Source organism: Pelophylax lessonae (assembly GCF_965119305.1).
Source record: "Pelophylax lessonae genome assembly, chromosome: 13".
Classification (NCBI taxonomy): Eukaryota; Metazoa; Chordata; class Amphibia; order Anura; family Ranidae; genus Pelophylax; species Pelophylax lessonae.
Genome location: NC_138780.1, coordinates 93,432,386 through 93,455,821, shown reverse-complemented (window position 1 = coordinate 93,455,821; position 23,436 = coordinate 93,432,386). Strand labels below are relative to the sequence as shown.

At 43.2% G+C, this 23,436-nt stretch overlaps 1 protein-coding gene across 3 annotated transcripts in view; it reads right to left on the bottom strand.

The window, feature by feature from the left end:
- Positions 1 to 15,408: 15,408 nt before the first annotated feature.
- The window catches only part of GANC (glucosidase alpha, neutral C), a 183,876-nt gene continuing 175,848 nt past the window's right edge, over positions 15,409 to 23,436 (bottom strand). For all 3 annotated transcript variants that reach the window (XM_082242918.1, XM_082242920.1, XM_082242919.1), the window contains one exon: positions 15,409 to 15,608. In XM_082242918.1, coding sequence (XP_082099044.1) covers positions 15,502 to 15,608 — 107 coding nt within the window. In that variant the 3' untranslated portion in view covers positions 15,409 to 15,501. The remainder of the gene's footprint in view (positions 15,609 to 23,436) is intronic.

The following is a 23,436-nucleotide window of genomic DNA, read 5'->3' as shown; positions in this document are numbered from 1 at the left end:
GGGTACTGCTGGCTGGTACTGCTGGCTCAGGCTGGTACTACTGGCTAGTACTGCTGGCTGGTACTGCTGGCTCAGGGTGGTACTGCTGGCTGGTACTGCTGTGGGTACTGCTCACTCAGGCTGGTACTGCTGGCTGGTACTGTTGTGGGTACTGCTGACTCTGGCTGGTACTGCTGTGGGTACTACTGGCTCTGGCTGGTTCTGCTGTGGGTACTGCTGGCTCTAGCTGGTACTGCTGTGGGTACTGCTGGTTCTGACTGCTACTGCTGGTTCTGGCTTATACTGCTGTGAGTACTGCTGGCTCTGGCTGGTACTGCTGTGAGTACTGCTGGCTCTGGCTGGTACTGCTGGTTCTGGCTGGTACTGCTGGCTCTGGCTGGTATTGCTAGTTCTGGCTGGTACTGCTGGCTCTGGCTGGTACTGCTGGCTCTGGCTGATACTGCTGTTTCTGGCAGGTACTGCTGGCTCTTGCTGGTACTGGCTGGTACTGCTGGCTCTGGCTGGTACTGCTGGTTCTGGCTGGTACTGCTGGTTCTGCCTGGTACTGCTGTGAGTACTGCTGGCTCTGGCTGGTACTGCTGGTTCTGGCTGGTATGCTGACTCTGGCTGGTACTGCTGGTTCTGGCTGGTACTGCTGTGTGTGTTGCTGGCGGGAAATGCTGGCTAGCAGTGGAGCCGCGCTGGAGGAAGAGGTGATGTTTCCTGTATTGGTCACAGGCGGAGTGCATTTAAAAATCACTCCGCCTGTGACTCACTCAGACTGTCAGAACGGAGCTGGAACTATACAGGAAGCATTGGCTCCGTTCTGACAGATCAGCTGAGAGACACAGACTCAGCTGCACGGGGGGCCGGACCAAATGACTTTGAGGGCCGCATACGGCCCCCGGGCCATAGGTTCCCCACCCCTGATCCAGAATCATGTAGAAACCATTAGGTGATCAATATGTGTCCATCAATTAAAGCATAAAAAGTGTATAAAAATGTCCATATAAAAAACAGTGGAATAGAGACTCTAGATGCAAGTCTGTGTAGAATCCAAACACCAAATAGAAAAGTGACTGATGTCTCAATTATCCAATGTGATGACACCTCTGTGTGTACTATTCCCTCACCTTACAGCTGTAAGGTTACAGCATAGGTAGATAATTTTTTAGCTGGATGGAGTTAACTCTCCAAGTGCCTCCAGGGGGGGCTGGGTTTCCTGGGGCGGCCTCGGCAGATGACCCTCTATGGTGGATGAAGCTTGGTCAACAGTGATCCGGTAGATAATCCGGATATCACCTCAATATGGATGGTGTAAAAAAAAAAAAAAAGGAAAGAAGGTTCCACATATTGTAATACTGTTTCCAGATTAATTTATTGTTTAAAGCAGCTAAAAACACTCACTTTTTGCAAGAGTAATACAGACATAAAATCCACGAGCTGCAAGCTCGTCCTCCAGCAACACTTCCAGTTTAGCCTATCAATCGGTCCTGACACATAGCGTCACGCCCACGTGACTTCACCAGGGAACCCAATATGCTTTTATTGATGGACACATATTGATCCCCTAATGGTTTCTACATGATTCTGGATGGATGATTGGAGTGTTGGCTTATGGTTTACCAATTTTTGATTTATTGCACTCACTTAGTGCACTTTATATATTTCGATGTATACTATTTGATGTTTATCAAATCATTTTTTACACTTTTTTTTTGCCCATATGTACATTATGTCACGGATGAATTTATTTATTTATCACCTTTATTATGCAAGAAAAAATTGGGACTAAAGTGCCCAAACCAGCCTGGGAAAACAACGGGGGGGCTAGGAAAGGGGGGAGGGGACTAAAGGGATTTTGGTGGTACCGTACAAATCACTGTAGATATTGATTAAAACATTATTTTATTAGAAAAAATATGAGGACATATTAAAATAATTATTGTATAAAAGATCTCTACATAGATAGGCCAGATAAAACAGAAAACTGTATTGGGGCCTTGCCCGACATGCTTCGCGGTTCAAATGCTGCTTCTTCAGGAGAGGAAGTTGGAGGAGAGATCAGAATCCCCCTATTAGGGATATATATATACAAAAAACAAACAAATCATCAAAAGATACAAATTTTCTACATTGCGAGCTCTTTAAATGGCGCGCAGTGTGACAGAAGAGCACCAGAAAAGCACCCATACCAAGTGTGACATGCAAGAGGGCGTGGGCAGAAAGTGTTCCCCCGGGGACGAATGCGGGAGTGAAACAAAAATTCAAAAATGACAAAGATGTTAGAAAAAATAATCACAAGATTATGTGTGTTTAAAGGGAATAATATAAAATAAAATAAAATAAATAAAATAAACATTTAGCTGTGTTGGCTCAGCCTGTTTCATTTACAGGTTTAGCCAACACAGCTAGATTTTTATTTTCTCTACTATAAAAAGTATATAGCTATATTATTTTTATATCTTTCAAACCCAGGAACAGCTCATTTGTTGAGCAATTATTTTTAATCACTGGATTACCCATTTACTGTGCTGAGGCTTTTTATCAAATCTCTGGCCGATACTACTTACCTCTGTGGTATTTGTGGTATGTATATAACAAGTGTAGTCCCACTATAGGAGTATAACACTGAGCACTTTATATTTAATCTAATCTGATTTTTTCCTGGTGTTTTCCTGATTTGGGGTTTGTTCCCTTTAAACACACATAATCTTATGATTATTATTTCTAACATCTTTGTCATTTTTGAATCTTTGTTTTACTCCCGCATTCATCCCCGGGGGAACACTTTCTGTCCATGCCCTCTTTCTAATAAAATAATGTTTTAATCAATATCTCCAGTGATTTGTACGGTACCAACAAAATCCCTTTAGCCCCCCCCCCTTTTCCAAACCCCCCTCCCCCTTCCCCCCCTGTTGTTTTCTTAGGCTGGTTTGGGCCCTTAAAGCCCCGTACACACGTACCGATCGTCGGCCGAACGATCGGCCGTCTTTTGTCCAGGGCTGTCGTGTCTGTTGAAAACTGCAAAAGACTGCACACGAATTTTGTCGGCCAACAACAGCCGACTGCAGAAGTGATGTCATGTGATGGTTAACTTTCCTTGTCTTTTTTCTTTTCTGAGCATGCCCAGTCTTGCTAATCGGCTGTCTGTCGGCCGAAATCTGTACTGACTGGCGAACAATCGGCCGTTCTGGTGTTGGCCAACAAAAATTGTAATGCCTGCACGACAGATTCTGTTCGGCCGAAAATGCGCTGTCGGCTGTCGGAAGCATCATACTAACAAGCCTTCAATCGGCCGATCGGTCGTCGGACGAATATTTACGGCCGACAATCGGTACGTGTGTACGGGGCATTAGTCCCAATTTTTTCTTGCATATTACCTTGGGATGAAGGTACCACTTTGCATAATTTTTCTATACTAAGACACAATCAAATTCCCTATCACCTTTACTAGTTGTCATTTGACAGCGCAGCACCATTATTTTATTTTCTGTTATCTCAACACAATTACCTTAACACACTTGACAAACATTTTAAAATATCTTTAATAAAATGAAAATTTCACTAAACGAGTGTTTTGTGGAAGAGATAAGGTAATCCTGGCATTACAATATAACTCAATACAGTGTAAGGGTTCCAGCACTCGACAAGGGGAAATGTTGGAAAATGTTCTGTAAATCAATGGTTGCAGACAATTAATGGGACCTGCTATCAGAATACAATGTCTTGGTGGAAATAATAAATAAAATAAAATAAAATTAACTGATTTCTTTATCCACAAACAAAGGAGGTGGATGGATGAATCCTCCCATCCACCTCCTTTGTTTGTGGATAGAAAAATCAGTTAATTTTTTTTAAAATTTTAGTCTGCCGCTGAATGGAAAAAATAACTTTAAGGCTCAGTTCACCATAGTGTGATTACTGATGTGATTTAAATCACACAGAATCACATAACAATGGAAGTCACATTGTTTTCAATGGTGCCCGGTCACATCAATGCAATTTAGCATGGTGCAAATTTTTAAAATGGTTTCTGTTCTTTTTTTTTTTCTTTTTTCAAATATGAATTTTATTCAGGATTTTCCAACAATGCATACATGTAACATTTCAGCATAAAAAGCCATCTCTATTACAATAATTATCATTACTTCCTTTTTTTTAATATCTTATTTATCCTATAATTCTGTATTTTTTCCCACTTTTTTTCCCCTTTCCCGTCCCACCCAAAAAAAAAAAAAAAAAATTCTGAACCCCTATGAACCACGGCTGTCGATTAGGAGAAGTCATCTTCTCCTCAGATCTATTCCTCCTAACTTATCCTATAACATATTATTACCCTCTTCAGAAACCATAAAGTGGTTCCATGGATCCCAAATTTTTTTGTGTTTCTCCTGTCTATTTTGTGAAAAAGCCATTAACTCTTCCATTCTTCTCATTTCTTCTACTCTATTTATCCATTCTGCTAATGCGGGTGGTTGTGTTTTCTTCCAGTTGCCTGGAATGCATGCTTTAGCCGCATTAACCAGGAAGGGGATGATAGAACTTTCATATCTCTTTACCGGTATATCTGATAGATGTAGCAAAAAAAAACCCGGGTCCTCCTCCACCCCATGTTCCGTGAATTTCTGTATAATATTCCTGACTCCCGCCCAGAATGGCTTTATTTCAGGACAGGACCAGAAGACATGGAACACCGTGCCTATTTCTTTCCTACATCTCCAGCAATTATTTGTTTCTCTCGGAAACCAAGTATGTATTTTCTTGGGTGTGATGTACCATCTTGTTATGACCTTATAATTTAGCTCCTGAATCTTCGTACATCTAGCTGTCTTAAAAGCAAGTTTCAATATCCTCTGGACCTGGTCCCCCGACAAATCGATTGCCAAATCTCTTGCCCACTTTCCCACCCACGGGAGCTGCGGTTGTTCCTCTGGATTTATTAACATATCATAGGCAACCGATAGTGTGCGTGATATATTCCCTGATTTTACACAGTAATTTTCAAATCTCGTTAGTTTTCTACCATAGCTACCCGGGTTTGATATTGAGACCAAGTAATGATGTAATTGGACCGCTTGCCAAAAGGATATATCAAATGGTCCGTTTCTATCCACCAATTGGTTTACTGTGGGCCATTTATTTTGTATTACAAAAGACGAGGCTTGTTCCTGCTTCATTTTCCTCAATGTTGGGAACTGTCTAGTATCTAGACCTGGGGTAAACTGGGGATTCCCCAGAATCGGGAACAAAGGTGACTCTTTCTCTGTCAATTTATTATATGTGCTTGGTTGTGTACATACTCGAAGTGTGTTGCCAATTATTGGGTGTTGTTTCAGGTCCTTAGGCAGGGATTCATAACACCACAAAGCCCTTTTTAGGTCTACTTCCGTTTGTGCCTGTTCAATTTGTATCCATACTTTATTTTCTGATTGATGCCACCAGTCTAGTACTCTGCTCACCTGAGCTGCCTGATAATATATGTAAACGTCAGGGATTGCCAACCCGCCCCTCTCCTTTGGCAAGGATAAAATTCTACGCGCTATTCTAGGTTTTTTATAAGACCATATATATTTCAGAAATAGGGAATGTGTTGCCTTAAAAAAGGCCCTTGGGACTTTCACTGGTAATGCTCTTATCAGGTAGAGGAATTTTGGTAAGATCATCATCTTTAATAGGTTACATTTACCAAACCAGGAATGCAACCCTCCCTGCCATTGTTCCAATAATTTCCTGGTCATATTCAACAAGGGTGGAAAATTTAAATCATAAACTTGTGATAACTTTGCCGGTATATATGTACCTAAATACTTTACTGCTTTGTCTTTCCATTTAAAGCAAAAATTGCTTTTCAACAGGTTAACTTGGGTCGCTGGCATCCCCACCCCCATTGCCTCTGATTTTCCATAATTAATCTTTAGATACGACATGGTCCTAAATTTTTTGAACTCCTGAATCAGGTTTGGCAACGAGATTCCCGGATTCGACAAAGAAAATAGAAGATCATCTGCATATGCAGCTATCTTGTATTGCCTTCCCTTTATTTTTATTCCTTCGATATCTTGGTTAAGTCTAACCCTACACAAGAAAGGTTCCACTGTCAGAGCAAATAGTAAGGGCGACAATGGGCAGCCCTGTCTTGTACCATTGCTTACCGGAAAAGCTTCTGACAGGAGCCCGTTAACTTTCACCCTTGCCGTTGGTTCTGTGTATACTCTCGCTATTCTATCCAGCATGACCTTTCCTAAGCCAATGTAACCAAGCACCGAGAACAAGAAGGGCCATCCCACTCGATCGAATGCCTTCTCGGCGTCCGTGCTCAGGACTACACAAGGGATTTTTTTTTCCTTCACTACTTGTAATATATTCAATATTCTTGTAGTATTATCTCTTGCTTCCCTCGATCTTAAGAAGCCAACCTGGTCTAGCTGCACTATGCTCGGGAGGGATCTTGCTAGTCTATTTGCTAAGATTTTAGTATACAGCCTTAGATCTACATTTAACAAAGATATGGGTCTATAACTACTACATTGTGCTGGGTCCTTCCCTTCTTTTAATATTAGTGAAATGTGAGCTGTAAGAGTGTCCCTGGACAGCTTACCCTCTACATCTGTTGCATTATACAATTTTTCCAAATAGGGACCTAAGATATGGATCAACGTCTGATAATAGCTTGTTGTCAGGCCATCCGGGCCAGGAGCCTTCCCCTGTTTCATTGTTTTTAGTGTTTGTTGTATCTCCTCAATGGTGATCTTAGTGTCTAGATATTCTCTATCTTCCTCCTTTAATTTGGGAAGTTGTGATTGAGCTAAATGACTTTCCATATCTTTTTGCCTAGGTGACGTTTCTTTTAAATTGTATAATGCAGTATAATAGTTTTCAAATTCCCCCAGTATTTGTGCTGGTAAGGATTTCTTAATACCTTTTGCTGTAGTTATATGGGGAATATATGACCTTGATTTCTGTCTTTGTATGGATCTAGCCAACACTTTTCCACATTTGTTACCAGATTCATAATTTAGCTTATGCCCTCTTTGTATTGCGGCCTTCGCTTTAAACTGCAGTAAGTCTGTAATTTGCCTTCTGACTGATTTTAATTCTGCTATTGTTTTGTCTACTGCGCTTTGTTTATGCTCTATCTCTAGGGTCGTAAGTTTTTCCACAAGTTGTGACAGCTGTTTATTCCTTTCCCTCTTAATACGTGAGCCGTGTTTAATAAGAATGCCTCTAACCACTGTCTTATGAGTCTCCCATAACGTTCCTATGCTACAACTAGGCAGATCATTTATCTCAAAAAAGGCTTTCATCTCTTCCTCTACTTCTTTTAATATCTCCTCTTTCTGTAATAAGCTCTCATTCAGCCTCCACATATTCCCCCTCTGAGTAGGGTTTATTCCTAGGCTATATATTAGCGTTATAGGTGCGTGATCGGACCACGTGATACTTTCTATTCCGGTTTCTTTCACTGCCTGAAGTTGCCCATGTGGTATAACAAAAAAAATCAATTCTGGAGTAATTCTTGTGTGGTATAGAGAAAAATGTGTAATCCTTTTCGGATGGATGTTGCAGGCGCCAAACCTCAATCAATTGGGCCTCATGTAAAGCTTTTAAAATCCTTTTATTCATTCCCCCTGTAAGTGTTGAGGACCCTGATGAAGTATCCATTTTTGGTGACATAGGAACATTAAAATCCCCACCTATAATTAGTTGGCCTTCCGTAAAATTTACCAGTTCACCTAAAGTTCTATATATGAACCTATCTTGTCGGTTATTCGGTGCGTACACCGTTGCCATTGTTACTTGTATATCGCCAAATAATCCTTTGACAAATAGGAACCTCCCCTCAGGGTCCCGAACACTATCTTGAAGGGTCCATGGAATCTCTTTTGCTATTAATATGGATACCCCCCTTGACTTCGATTTTGAATACGTAGAATGATATACATATGGGAAATGTTTATTTTTTAAAAAAGGTAGTTTATCTGTCCTGAAATGTGTCTCCTGTATGAAAGCCACACTGGTGCGCAAACGTCTCAAATCTGTCACTAGCATATGTCTTTTCTCTGGTACATTTAACCCTTTAACGTTATATGACACAATTTTTAAATCCTCCATCGACAGCCGTGGATCACTAAATACTCAAATAAAAAAAAAAAAAAAAAAAAAAAAGGAAAAACAAAAACCACCCCTCCCCTCTCCCTCTAATGACGTGTAAGAGATACCGGTCCTACCCTAAGGACCGCTTCTCTCACCCGTCACCTTGGATAAATATTTTATCCCTATTTCACACGGCACTTTATGGGTGCCCCCTGTGTGACTTTCTCCGTGGGTCGATATGCCCCGGAGTGTTCCCCTGCGGGCTCTCCCGCGCCCCCTCCCGCTCGATCTATCTTCGATCTTTTAATTTGTAAAGCCCAAGCCAATTTCCCCTCTCTCCAAGTAAAGCCTCCCCCTACCCCCGTCTCCCGCCTAGGGATACAAGCTATAATTACAACCTAGAGGGGGGGGGTAGAGAGCAGAGGAGTGGAGAGAGCAGAAGAAAGTAAAAAAAAAAAAAAAAGGGACTTAATATTCTAGGTCTGTGCAATCAAAATATAAGGGAGGTCCAAAAAAAAAAAAAAGGAACCATCCTTAAAGTGAGAAAAAAAAAAAAAAGGGACTTAATATTCTAGGTCTGTGCAATCAAAATATAAGGGAGGTCCAAAAAAAGGAACCATCCTTAAAGTGAGAGAAAAAAAAAAAAAAACCCCTCAACAAAAACGCAAAAAAGCAAAAAAAAAAAAAAAAAAAAAAATTTTTTCCTCCTCTCTCCCCCACCCTCCCCCCCCACCCATGGCAGGCAGAGGGCGGGGACACTTAACTGCCTCCCCCCTCTCTCTCCGCCCCCCCATACTATCTCCTCGTCCCCTCAATGTCCCCAAATCCCGATAAGTAACAGTTCATTTTACTCTCTTCCTCTTATTATCCTATATATAGGGGTTTCCCCCAGATCTCATCACATTTCCTCACCCCGCCCCCCCCCCCCTCCGTTAGGTGAGGGCAGTGGGAAATAGGCGAGAGTTGGTGGTGGAAAGGGGAGGGACCCCAGTGCCCGGCTAGAGCCGAGCCCGGGCTAGCCTTATAGCCTCAGGTGAAACCACCCTATACTTATGTCCGCCTCTGGTTTCCCTCTCCCTCTCCCTCCCACCCCCACCCACGTCCAACCCCCCTTCCCACTCCCTAAAAAGAAAAAGAAAACAGCAAAAAAGAAATACCACTAGATAAAAACATGACTATACAGCAGAATCTCTCAAGGCTCTTGCGCCAGCTGTTTAAAACAATATACTACAGATATTCAGAATATGTTAAATAATACAAATGTGCTAAGTCGCAGAGGGGGGGAAAGAGAAAAAAAAAAAAAAAAAGGGGGGAAAATTTTTATCTTATGTGATCAAAACACAGGGGAGGATCTAAAAAACCCCTCCTTCAAGTGCAGAAAAAAAAAAAAGGGGGGAAAATTTTTATCTTATGTGATCAAAACACAGGGGAGGATCTAAAAAACCCCTCCTTCAAGTGCAAAAAAAAAAAAAAAAAAAAAAGGAAAAATTTTTATCTTATGTGATCAAAACACAGGGGGGGATCTAAAAAAAACCCTCCTTCAAGTGCAAAAAAAAAAAGAAAAAAGGGAAAAATTTTTATCTTATGTGATCAAAACACAGGGGAGGATCTAAAAAACCCCTCCTTCAAGTGCAGAAAAAAAAAAAGGGAAAAATTTTTATCTTATGTGATCAAAACACAGGGGAGGATCTAAAAAACCCCTCCTTCAAGTGCAAAAAAAAAAAAAAAAAAAACAAAAAAAAAAGGGAAAAATTTTTATCTTATGTGATCAAAACACAGGGGAGGATCTAAAAAACCCCTCCTTCAAGTGCAAAAAAAAAAAAAAAAAACAAAGGGAGAAATTTTTATCTTATGTGATCCAAACACAGGGGAGGATCTAAAAAACCCCTCCTTCAAGTGCAAAAAAAAAAAAAAAAAGGGAAAAAAAAAAAAAAAGGGGGGGGGGGGAGGAAGTACAATTTTAAAGGGACATTGATCCTCCGAACATTCGGACAAAAATGAGGGACAAACCATAGTACTTAGAACACTCAGAGGAGTTCCCTAATTATTACAGTTATTCAGGGTCTACTCCTCTCTTTCTTATTCTCTCTTCTTGCTGTTGTGAAGACTCCGTGCCTCTTTCCCCCGGGATTCGACCTAACCAGTTTATCACCTCTATCGGGTCCGACTCTATGAATCGGAAAAAAGCCCCTCTATCTTGATAAGTTTTAAGGTTAAAGTAACGGCCATTTCTACTAAATGTCACGGAAAAGGGGAAACCCCATCTATATGTACCTTCCTCGCCAAATCTAGTAGGGGTCTTATAAGAGCTCTTCTCCGTAGCGTTCCTTTGGATAAGTCTGAATATATTTTCACTGGCATTCCTTCCACCAATAAATCCCTAGTTTCCCATGCTGCTCTCGATAAAAGTTCCTTATGCATATAGCGGTGTATCCTGCAAATCACATCTCTTGGTCTCATTAGATCTGTTCTTCTGGGGCCGGGGGCTCTGTGAATCCTCTCAATTTCAAAGTTTTCCGGGTATTTTTCCTTCAAAACTTGTTTAAAGATCCCTGTCGCTATTCCTTCCAGTTTTTCACTACTCACCGACTCCGGTATCTCCCGCAATCGCAGGTTACTGCGACGACTCCTATTCTCTATGTCCTCAAGTTGCAGTTGTATTATATCTTCCATTTCTCTCTGGATGTCACTTTTTGCCTCTAATGCTACAAGTCTTTCTTTTATCTGGCTTGTGGAGGCCTCCTGTTCTGCTAAATGAGTTTTAATTTTTTGTAAATCTTTTTTGACTCCTTGTAGTTCCTGACGCTGTTTTTCCTCCAGCCTAGTTATCATTTTTTCAATGTCAGCTTTTGTTGGTAAAACTTGTAGCATTTTTTTAAGTTCAGACATCTGTGTGGAAGTCTGTGTAGGGGTACTTGGAGCTGACGACTCTCCTTTTCTAGATCCTGGGCTATTTACACTATTCTCTGAATTCGGGGAAGTAAGCAAAGAGTTAGGCCGGTCGCTAGCTTCTGGGCTTACTGATGCCATTTTTGGGCCTTCGGCCGATTTCTGGCTGTTGGTAAAGAAACGACCAATTTCACCTTCCAGCTTGCTAGTATTTGTCTTTTCTGTATTTTTCCTTCCTTTCCTTCTCTTAGTGAGGGTCATCCTTTCCTTTCCTGTCTTTCTCTTATACTAGCCGTGTGAGGGCCTTTATTCTCTTGATATACCACCAAATAATTCTAGAAAGATCAATTTCTAGCCGCTAGAGTTTTAACCAGACTCTTTCAGATATTAGCCTATGTTGATTCATTCCCCTTCCATTTAAAGTGTAAAGCCCTTAACCGCAGTGACACTTAACATATTACTTTGCCTTAATTTCCACAGTACACAGATCACAGTACTCACGGGACCCGATCCCTCCCGAGGATCCAATTTTGCCAGCCGACTTTCTCCTGTCTGTTTTACTTATCCTCTTAGTGCTGCAGCTTTTAAAACGAGCTTGCCAGGGTTTTTAGAGGGGTCGTGTCTACCAGGGCACTGCAGCTCCTCTTGTGGTCCCTTCCAAGGTCCTCCTGGGGTCCGCCGCTGTAGATAGCCTCGAAGTTCCCCTTCCCTCCACTCTGCTGATAGTACCTGGCTGATCTGCCGGCGAGACCTTCCCGGTCTAGAGCCTTCCGTTTTGCGCCTCTAGGTCCCTTCACTACCAGGGCGGAGCTTGGTGGAAGCAGCAGGCGGATGACGGTGCCGTTCAGGGTTTACCGAACCCGCGGGGAAGCCCGCCGATCCGTTCCTCTTGACCCGCCCTCCACCGCTACCTCCTTTCTCCACTCGCTCCGTGGGACCTTCCTAGGAGAGCGGCTTGTCCGTGGCTTAGTAGACCGCTATCCCTCCTTGGCTGGCTGGCTTGGATTCAACCTCCATGTAAGATCGAGCAGGGAGAGGTGCACGCCACCGCTGAGAGCCTAGCTGAGCACACTCACATGGCTACTTCCGGGCACGCCCCATGGTTTCTGTTCTACTTTGATGCAAACCACTTTAAAGTAGCATCCAAGTTACACTACAAAATAGCACCGAAAGTGTCGGATCACAGCAGTGTAATCCTAGTCTTAACAAGTATTTCACTTCCTACACAGTGCTATTGTTAAAGTCTTGTACCAGCTGGCTCGGACACCAGATCTCCTCAATAGAGCTTGTAATGTGCTTGAGTTCAGGACTCATGTATGGGCATCAAATAAAAATGAGTGATGAATGCCAGGTTAATGACAGCCTTTGTTTGTATTTAGTGCATGTGCTGAGGAGAGTGGCAGGGGTAATAATAGTGTTGCACCAATACCTGCATTAGTGCTAATACTAAGCATTTGCACGCGTACTTGTACTTGTGCAAATGCTCCGATACTAAAACCGATTCCTTCGGGATGATGTGTGGGATTTCCCTTTCAAAATCCTGGTCTCGTTAAGGGATTGTCTGGTACAATATAAAATCGTTCACAGGGCCTATGTTACCCCCTCCCGCCTGCATAAAATGAATGCATCGCTTTCCCCAAAATGCTGGAGGTGTGATTATGATCCTGGAGATTTTATACATATCTTTTGGTCTTGCCCTGCTATCAGTAGTTATTGGTCATGTGTACTAGACATTATTGCTAATATTTTTGACATCCCCGTTCCCCTCTCTCCAAAAATGTGCTTACTGGGTCTGGTGGAAGACTTGATGCCGAGGGTGGCGGAGCGGACCCTGCTGGGTCTTTTACTGTTCTATGCCAGGAAAGCTATAGCCCTATGCTGGAAGAAATCGACTCCCCCCTACCCTACATTATGGAAGAAACCGGTTAATGCGGTACTCCCCCTCTATAAAGAAACCTATCTGCATAGGAGCTGCCCAAAGAAATATAACAGAGTCTGGGCTAAATGGTTAGCCAAACCCTCTACGGCGACCAAGGACTAACACAGGTTTGTCTTATCCGTAGACCAGGCCTCACAACCGTCTGCTTCTCCCATGTCGCTGTCTGACCCTGTTCGGCTGCTGCCTGACCACTTGCTTTCCCATGGAACATGAACCATAATCAGGTTTTTCCCTTTTTCTCTTATTTCATCACAAATTTTAAAAATGTGTGCATTATCCTTTTATTTTCTCACCTGATGCATACTTTTTGCAGCATTGCATTGTTTTCCTCAAATGTACCAATGTCAAAATATTTTTTTCCTTTGGTTGTGTGTATGTTTGTGTTAGTTTTGTTTCTTTTTGAAAACTTAATAAACAGAATTTGAAAAAAAAAAAAAAAAAAAAAACGATTTCTTCAGCCCCAGGTCAGATATACATGAATTGGGTGCATTTTGAACCACATTTAATTCTCATGACATGCGAACCTAAAGGGTTTTCTATAAAGCTGGTTCACATGCGTGCAGGCTGGCCGCAGTGCGATTTTAAAAAGAGTCTGGTATGATTTTCACCCTGTTAGGTGCGATTTCCAATGTCATTCACACAATGCGCATCTGAATTGCACCTAAACCTGAATGAAATTGCACTGTATGGGGCTTGAAATAGTGCTTGAAAAAGTATTGGTACTCGTCTTAAAAAACTGGTATCAGTGCAACCTCAGTTAAAAATACAGTAAAACCTTGGTTTGAGAGTAACTTGGTTTGAGAGCGCTTTGCAAGACAAGCACATTTTTTAAATAAATTTTGACTTGATATACAAGCGATGTCTTGATATACAAGTAGCGTCATGTCACAACTGGGTATAAAAGAGAAGAGAGGCGCCTCTAAGTGTTGCAATATGGTTACATTTAATGAAGGTTCAACATTTAGCAGCTCACATGGTTGATGATTAAAACAGGCACATCTAAGAATGCAGGCATCCGGGGTAAAGCTGTCCACATAGACCATCCTCCTCACTGCCATCTTCATCACACCCTTCCACGCTGCGCTCCACGAGCGATTCAAAGTCTCGCTTTCAGATCACTCTACTGCAGGGTAGTCTTCCAAATCACAATTGCAGACTGACATCGGTGAGAGCCAGTGGTTCAGAAGGTGGTTTATGTGGACAACTTTACCCCGGATGCCTGCATCCTTAGATGTGCCTCTTTAATCATCAACCATGTGAGTTGCTATATGTTGTACCTTCATTAAATGTCCCCATACTGCTACACTTAGAGGTGCCTCTCTTCTATTTTATACTCTGTAGCCCCTGCTGGATTTAGCTTCTAATCCCCTTCTGGAGGCGCCATTTGTGGATGGACATTTTATGATGACACAACCTATCACAATCTTTGTATATAGACTATAAACTGAAAGACTTATGAATAAATGGTTGTGGAACAAATCATCTGAGTTTCCATTATTTCTTATGGGAAAATTTGCTTTGATATAAGAGTGCTTTGGATTACAAGCATGTTTCCGGAACGAATTACGCTCGCAATCCAAGGTTTTACTGTATTCTTTTTATAATTTTCTGGTTTTGGCAACAGGACCTCTGTACTGGAAATCTTCAGCATAAGATTAAAAACAAGTCAAAAACGTGGCATTCCCTTTGGTTTGCCCAAAACAAATGATCTACTACACCAAAGCACCTCCCCTAAACCTGCAACCACTGCCTTGCTGCTATTTGTCTCTTAGTTGTACCTAAGGGATTTATATAAGGCTATGACTAATGGCCTAAACCTGAATGCCTAAGCTTGAGTGGCCAATCAGAACCTCTGCACACCCAGACCTGCCTTCACCTGCTACTGACACAACACAAGTTTTGCTGACTGCACTGCTCTTGCTCAGACTCAGTGGGGGGGCGTGTAAGAGCACTACAGAGAGGCCGCTGCTTACGTACAGATAGCAGATATCTTCTCTGCAGCAAGCTGGTGGGGGATAGACTGATTTATTCTGACTGTGGCTGAAGAACAACACCAAGCAGTAAGATTTCGCACACTATTTTTGTTTTATTTAAGTGATTTATTCAATTGGGCTTCAAAACATAAAACCAATAAAAGCATATCATCTAATTTCCAACATAATCAGTCACACAACAATAAAGTATAAAATTCATTACTGCATTAAAATATCTTAGTTTACAGGCAGTTGGCTATTAAGAGAAAATGTAAAAGTGTAGAAGTACATGATGTAATAAAAGGACATAAAGATTCCTTCCCATGAAAATGTAAATTGTATAATGCCCAGCAGGAAAAATGGGATATGGCTACACAAATATACAATAGCATGATCGTCTGATTTAGGAAAAAAAAATAATATATGCATATTAAAAGATTTGAAAATATTATATTACTTGATTGTCAAAGGTAAATGTCACTTTATGTGGGACTTGTGTATGCACTTTATTAAAAATCAGCCATAAAACACACATAAAATGTGACATCTCAGAACAAAACCGGTGTAAGCAGAAATGTGTCATCTTTCTGGACAAGACCGGTATAAGCAGAATTAGCAGCAGCATCAGTCTATGTGGATCTCCCAGTCAGCACAGACTTGCAGGGACAAGTTCTCCAGGCTCAGAAGACAGAGATGATTGTTGTACGTGAATTCCACCGTTTTCTTTCCTCCTAGATGGGAGCAAAAAAAGACATATGTAGACGTATGTAGACCCTTTGGAGGTATCTCACCAAAAATAAAAAAAATTTTGTTGCTAAGGATGCCTATAATCTGACTTGTATCTCAGTGCAGACCTCTGGGAAAATCAGTGAGCCAATCACACAAGCAGAAAATGATATCTCTGGGGGTGTTCCATACACCAGTGGTGCACAGAATGCCTCCAGGTTGCCATATTGCAATGTATACTACAGAAAATCACAGCACTACCGATTCAAAAAGGAAATCAATTGTATATGCTATATACCATATATATAAATTGGAGTCTTGGGTGGTCCTGTAGCACCACCCAGCTTGAAAAAAATTGGATTTTTGACTTACCATAAAATCCATTTCATTGACGGACACAGCTCCTGATATTCATAACCATTGGGTTATACTGCCCGCTTCGGGAGTAGGACACTAGGCAAAAAAGAATTCTGGCTACACCCAAAGGCAGTCTCAGGGGGCATATGTCCTCTCTCTGCTATAGCCACTCAGTTTTGTTACAAGCAGTGTAAGGCGAATTATAACTCCACAGAGAGGCGGGTGCTGTGTCTGTCAATGAACATCAGAGAAATGGATTTTTTCGGTAAGTCAAAAATCCCATTTCCTTTTTCGTTCATTGATGGACACAGCTCCCGATATTCATAACTATTGGGATGTCCCAAAGCAATGTTAAACATGAGGGGTAGGAACAATAAAAACATTCCCAAGTCTAAACATTAGCCAACCAGGCAACAGGAGCTCAACCAAACAACTGAAGTCCACCTGAAAAAAACAACTCAAAGAGGATCAGGTCCTCTTAAACAGTAACCTGCAAAACCTTGCGGCCAAAAGAAGCATCCGCAGATGTCAAAACATCCACTTTATAAAACTTTGTAAAAGTGTGCACCGGCAACCAGGTGGCCACCTTTGCAAACCTGCATCATTGACGCCTGATGATGGAAAGCCCCACAGGCATTAAGCGCCCTAGTAGAGTGCGCCTTGACAGGGAAAGGAGGAACCTGACCCCTGATGGAAAAGGCCTGAACCACTGTCTGTCTGATCCATCTGAAAATGTTTGTGGAGGAAATGGACAAACCTTTTCGAGGTCCATCCGTGAGCACAAAGAGAAAGTCTGAAAGAGAAAGTCTTAATGAAAAACTCCATAGCTGCCAGGTACACCCTAATTGCCCAGACCACATCCAAGGCATGCAAGGCAATTTCCTTCGGATGTTTAGGCCTGGGACACAGGGAAGCAACACAATGTTTTCATTAAAATGAAAATCAGAGACAACCTTTGGAAGGAAAGATGGACAGGGGCGAAGAACCACCTTATCCCTGTGAATCACCAGGTAAGGTGAACAACAGGATAACGCCCCCAGTTCCGACACCCTGTGTGCAGAGGTGATACCCACTAAAAAGGCCACCTCCTGGGACAGCGTAAGCAGGGGAATCTCCTGAATATAAGGGAGGCTTCTGTAGAGCTGAAAGTACCAAATTAGGATCCCAAGGCAGCAATGGAGCCCGCACTGGAAGAACCAAATGTTGGACACCCTGAAGAAAGGTACGCACCAGGGAGTGTGTGGCCAAATGTCGTTGTAAGAAGACGGCAAAAGCCAACACCTGGTCCTTGACGGTACTTAAGGCCAATTTCTGTTCAACCCCCAGTTGAAGGAAGGTCAAGATAAGAGCTACTGAGAAGGAGCGAGGAAGAACCCCAAGAGACTCACGCCACGCAATGTACGTCTTCCACATACGATGGTAGAGGTAGATTTCCTAGCTTCCAACAATGTAGGAATCAGCGACTCAGATAATCCTCTATCCTTCAGCACCTAGCGTTGAACAGCCAAGCGGTCAAAGCCAACGACTGTAAAGCAGGTTGGAAGATCGGTCCTAGGGACAGCAAATCCTCCATGAGAGGAAGCTGCCAAGTAATGTTGCACCAGATCAGCGTACGAGCGAGGCCAGTCAGGAGCGAAACAAGATGCCTGGAATCCCTTCTTCCTTGATCCTGTGTAGAAGTCTTGGCAGAAGCTTGAGAGGGGGGGTGTAAATCAGACAATACTGACCCCACAGGGCCACCAGCGCATCGGTGGCGTCCGCCAGAGGATCCCTTGACTGCTCCACAAACCTTTGCACCTTTCTATTGAGACAAGATGCCAACAGATCCACCTCAGGAATGCCCCACTGGAGACACAGCTGATGAAACACCTCCGGATGAAGGGAACACTCCCCATGGTCCAACGCTTGCTGACTAAGGTAACCCGCCTGACAATTTTCCACCCCAGGAATGTGTACGGGCAGACAGAGCTTTAACAAACTGTTCTGCCCACCTTAGCATGCCGGCTACCTCCAGAGCCACTAGGACACTTCTTGTGCCCCCTTGGTGATTAACATAAGCCACAGCCATGGCATTGCCTGATTGAATGCGCTCTGGTAAACCCTGAAGACGATCCATCCAAAGATCCAGACACAGTCTGATCACTCAGAGGTCCAAGACATTGATCGGAAGTCTGGACTCTTCCAGTGTCCAGATTCCCCTGAGCAGAATGCTTGCCGAGGACACCTCCCCAGCCGGACAGGCTGGCATCCATGGTGACCCCTGTCCAATACAAAGGAAGGAAGGAATTTCCCAGCCTAAGCGCCAAAGAACTAAGCCACCATATCATGGACTCCTTCGTGCCTTGACTCAGCCAGGTCTGATTGTCCAGAGACTGCGGAGTCTTGTCCCATTTTGTCAGAATTTCCCTTTGCAGGGACCTCGTATGGAACTGTGCAACGGAACCACCAACAGGCCCAGCACCCATATGCAAGTCCGGAGGGATGACCATTTGTTGTACAGCAGGAGGCGAATTACAGCCTGCAATTTCTGGAGTTTTTCCAGAGGAAGGAGCACTCTGGCTAAGGCCGAGTCCAGAGTCAGGACCAGATAGTCCAGCTTTGTGTACAGAACCAGAGCAGACTTCTGAAAATTCAGAAATCAGTCGAACTTCCACAGAGTTTGTATTGTGATCTCCAGGTTTTCCACCAGAGCAGAGGAAGACTCCACTCACAGAAGGAGATCGTCCAAGTGGCCCAGTACCGCGATCCCCTGTTGGTGTAGCAAAGCTAGCAGTGGAACTAACCCTTTTGTGGAGACCTGAGGAGCAATTGCGAGACCAAAGGGTAACGCCACAAACTGATAATGCTCCTCTCCCACAGCAAGACGGAGAAAACGTGACTGGCACATAATGCAATGTGAAAGTAGGCATCCTTGATATCAATAGAGGTGAGGAAATCCCCCTGACGCAGGGATGCCACCATCGTTCAAAGGGACTCCATTCTGAACATCTATACCCGCACAAAGCAATTTAGCGCCTTGAGGTCCAGGATTGAATGCACTTTTCTTTCATTCCTTGGAACTGTGAAGAGGTTTGAGTAAAAACCCTGAAAACATTCCGAAGTCAGAACCGGACACTCACTCCTTGAAGGAACAAGTCTTGTACTGCCCCAAGCAGTCCCTGGACCAGCTGGTCCACCAGCTAGGCAAAGGCAGAGGGCATCTGTTCCCTCTCTAGGTCACGGTGTAGGAGCTTAGCCCACTCGGTCAGAGTTTGCGACACTAGGGCAATAGTGACACCGGCCTAATTGCCGAACCAGCCAGAGTATACATAGTGTGAACCACAGCCTCCGCCTTCCAGTCAGCAGGATGCCCTAAAGGCCAGGGACTCTTCAACCGGAATCATGGTTGGCTTATTTAATCTGGAAACCAGGGTGTCCACCACCGGTGGCACATTCTACTTCTTAAGAGGGACTCCTCAAAGGGGTAACACCTATAAATGCGCTTAGGGACCCCACGGGGGCTCTTTGGTCATCCCCACTCTTTAGCGACAATTCTGTCAAAATCGGCAGGGAAAGGAAACACCTTTGAATGACGCCTCTTTGAATGGCTTGTGAGTATTTTTTTTTTAAAGTCTTTTAAAGTTTTTATTGTATTATGAACTTATTCACTTTTATTAATTTTTATTGGATATGTACAATTCATGGATATATATGAATGTTTGGATATTATTGCCCCTGATTACAGGCTCTCTATTGTCATGTCCCTTTAAGAAATAGTGAGGGGAGGAGCCGCTATATTGTTATATAAATGAGGGCAAAAGATCTCTGGGGTGTTGAGATCTGAAGAAGGAGGCTACGCCTCCGAAACGTTGTCCTTAGCAACCCCATGCAAGTCATGCTCTGGGTCCCGATCAGGGAGTCTCCCTCTGCTTAACCGCATTGTCATTTTCTCTGAGCGGCTACAGCATCCGGCTCCTGGAGGGTGTGTGGTGGCGGCTGGACCGTGCGCAGGCGCACCACATCAAGTCTCCTTGAGTAATCCGAGGCGGTTGGCTTAGCCATAGGATACTCACTGATCAGTGCAGGACGAACAGCTGAGCCACCGAGTCTAGGAGGAGAGAGCCCTGTAAACATCATCGGGGGATATTTATTTCCATGCATGACTTCCTATCTGTTTGTGAGTACCTGTTTTTTATGGCTTCTATTAACTTCAAATAAATGGTGTTACACTAGGGCGGTGTGCGCTCTGTTCCTTTATTTTTTGTATGACTTTAAAGCAGAGTTCCAGCCTGTACAAAAATCATTTAACCTCCCTGGCGGTATTCTCGAGTGTGGTTTGGGGTTAATTTTCAGTACCAAAAGTGGTAACCCCGAGCCACACTCGGGATTACCCCAGAATCACACTCACCTTCCCTGGGATTCCCCGCCGTCCTGCCGCTGTCCTGCCGCCGTCATCACACTCTCTCCCCGCTCTGTGCTCGGCCGATGCTGGCACCTGTCTTCTGGTTCCCTTCCCTGCGAGCGTTGCGACGCAGGGGGGGGGGGTGAAACCGGCAGCAAATTCAAAAAAGTAAATACACAAATGACATGATACAAAGCTGTGATCCTAACGGATTACACTGTATCATGCCATTTCACCACAGGATTTCCCCTGGTGACTTTTCCAGTGCCCTGTCTGTGCTTTTCCAGTGCTTTGTGCCTGGAAAATAGAGTATGACCATGGCGTCCAAAAAGCGTTTTTTTTTTGCACAAAAGCGCTTTTAGATGAACTGGAAAACAGCGACAGCGAAACTGAGTTACTTGAAGAACTGAGCGATAGCGATTCGTGGGAAAATTCGCCATCAGGTACAGAAAGTGATGACAGCGACAATTCTGAGAGTAACTCTTATTCGCTGTTTTCCAGTTTGTCTAAAATCGCTTTTGCGAAAAAAGAATGCTTTTTGGATGCCATGGTCGTTCTCAATTTTCCAGGCACAAAGAACTGGAAAAGCACAGGCAGGGCACTGGAAAAGTAAAAAATTGGGGGAGCAAACCCTGAACATGTATATCTAAAGCAGGTGCAGCTATGGACCAAGCGACATGTATATTAAAAAAGAATAGCGCAACCATGCAAAAGAAATGACTATCAAATATGGAGACAATCCATAAATAAAAATGGGGATTTAGTCCCACCATATGGCCATATCGTGCTCAAGCCCACCACTGCGTCAAAGTACCCCATTATCAGTGGGTCCTACACTATCCATAAAAAAGGGGTGAATCCAGCCTCTCTTACCCTTGGAGACAACACTCCTTGTTGGGAAGGTGTGCTAATGCACTACAGGGGACTCCTCCTATATCTACTTGATAGTGGACACCAATAGAGTACAGGTGTGTGTGGGGGATGGGATGCTCAACCTCAGAAGTCTGGTCAGACCGAATACATAATAAACAAGGAAAAAATTGGGGGAGCAAACCCTGAACATGTATATCTAAAGCCGGTGCAGCTATGGACCTCTCCAAGGGTAAGAGAGGCTGGATTCACCCCTTTTTTATGGATAGTGTAGGACCCACTGATAAATGGGGTACTTTGACACAATGGTGGGCTTGTGCACGATATGGCCATATGGTGGGACTAAATCCCCATTTTTATTTATGGATTGTCTCCATATTTGATAGTAATTTCTTTTGCATGGTTGCGCTATTCTTTTTTAATACACTGGAAAAGTCACCAGGTGAAATCCTGTGGTGAAATGGCATGATACAGTGTAATCTGTTAGGATCACAGCTTTGTATCATGTCATTTGGTGTATTTACATTTTTGAATTTGCTGCCGGTTCCACCCCCCTGCGTCGCAACGCTCGCAGGGAAGGGAACCGGAAGACAGGTGCCGGCATCAGCTGGGAGGACAGCGGGAGGATGGCTGGAGGACGGCGGGGGAGGACTGCGGGGATCGCAGGAGAAGGTGAGTTTTAAAATATAAAACAACAGATTTCCATGCAAAACAATGTACCGCTTTTAGCACAGAAATCTGTACAGAATCAGACCGCCAGGGAGGTTAAAGTCAGCAGCTACAAATACTTTAGCTGCTGACTTTTAATATAAGGACACTTACCTGTCCAGGGATCCCGCAATGTCGCACCCCAATCCGATCCTTCTATCGGCTCCGGGTGTAGGTCACCGCCATCTTCACTAAGGGAAACAGGAAGTGAAGCCTTTTTCCTACTGCGCATAAGCTTTCTGTCTTCTGGAACCTGTGTGTCTCCCAGAAGGCAGCGGGGGGGGGGGGGGGATAGTCACACAACGACGGGTATCAGCTCCCCCTGGAAAGGTGCCAAATGTGGCAGCGGGGGGGGGGGGGAGGAAGCAAACAAGCAGAGCTCTTCCTTTTGGGTGAGGTTCCCCTTTAAGTTCCATAGACATTAGGTATCCACTGTTCAATGCTTGTACTTTGGCAGCTATGATGGAAAGATTTGGGACTATTCCTGTTCCAGTGCAGGAGCTGCCTAGAACAATATAATAGACACGGGCATATTGTCTTTATACATCTGGTACAAAAACTTTTAATAACAAGGAAATGTTGTTCTATCATTACCAAGGGTTATGATTTATCTAATCAATAAATGTGGCATTTATGCTTGTTATTATGCATACAGGCGGTCCCCGGGTTACAAACAAGATAGGTTCTATAGGTTTGATCTTTGTATATAAGTTGAATTTGTTTGTAAGTCGGAACAGGTACATTTTTTAAGCGTAACTCCGGCCAAAAAATATTTTTTACGTTTTTTGGATAGCATAGGGAAGGGTTAACACCCCTGTAACATTTGTTGTGCTGTTTTTGCCCCTGTTCAGAAGGTTTCACCTCACTTTCTGTCCCTGTGACAATTGGAATTTTGAAAATTTTGGGTTGTCATGGAAACAAGGATTAGTGATAAAGCTTCAGTGAAAACACCTTTTTTCCCCATGAGAACTCTTACAGGAGTGAATTTCCCTTCCTATGGGTAGATTTTCTCTCACTTCCTGATGTCTCCCTCCATTTGTAAGTATGAGTTGTATGTAAGTTGGATGTATGTAACTCGGGGACTATCTGTACTGTCGGGGTTATTGGGGGTTGATTAAAATAATAATAGGTAAAAAGAAAAATGATTTTAAAAGCCTTGTATATTTCATATTATGCATAAGAGATTCTGAATGGTGCTGCCTGGCGTCCATCTTGTTTTCAGGGTGAAACAAAGTTCATATATACTTGTTAAACAAAATGTCTCTCACAGGCTTACAAAGGGTCTATGGTTTCAACAGAGATCTTTGTATTTCTATGTAATCGTAAATAAGATCCCTTTTGACATCTCGATCAGATAAAACTTAGTCAGTCTGACGCTATGTTAAGGGGGGATATCTCAGTCTGTCTATAAGTATATAACAATGGACAATACCCCAGTATATTCTAGCAGACATTTAAAGATGAACCATATAAGTTTTTATAGATACATTATCATATGTGAGAAGATATTAGCCATA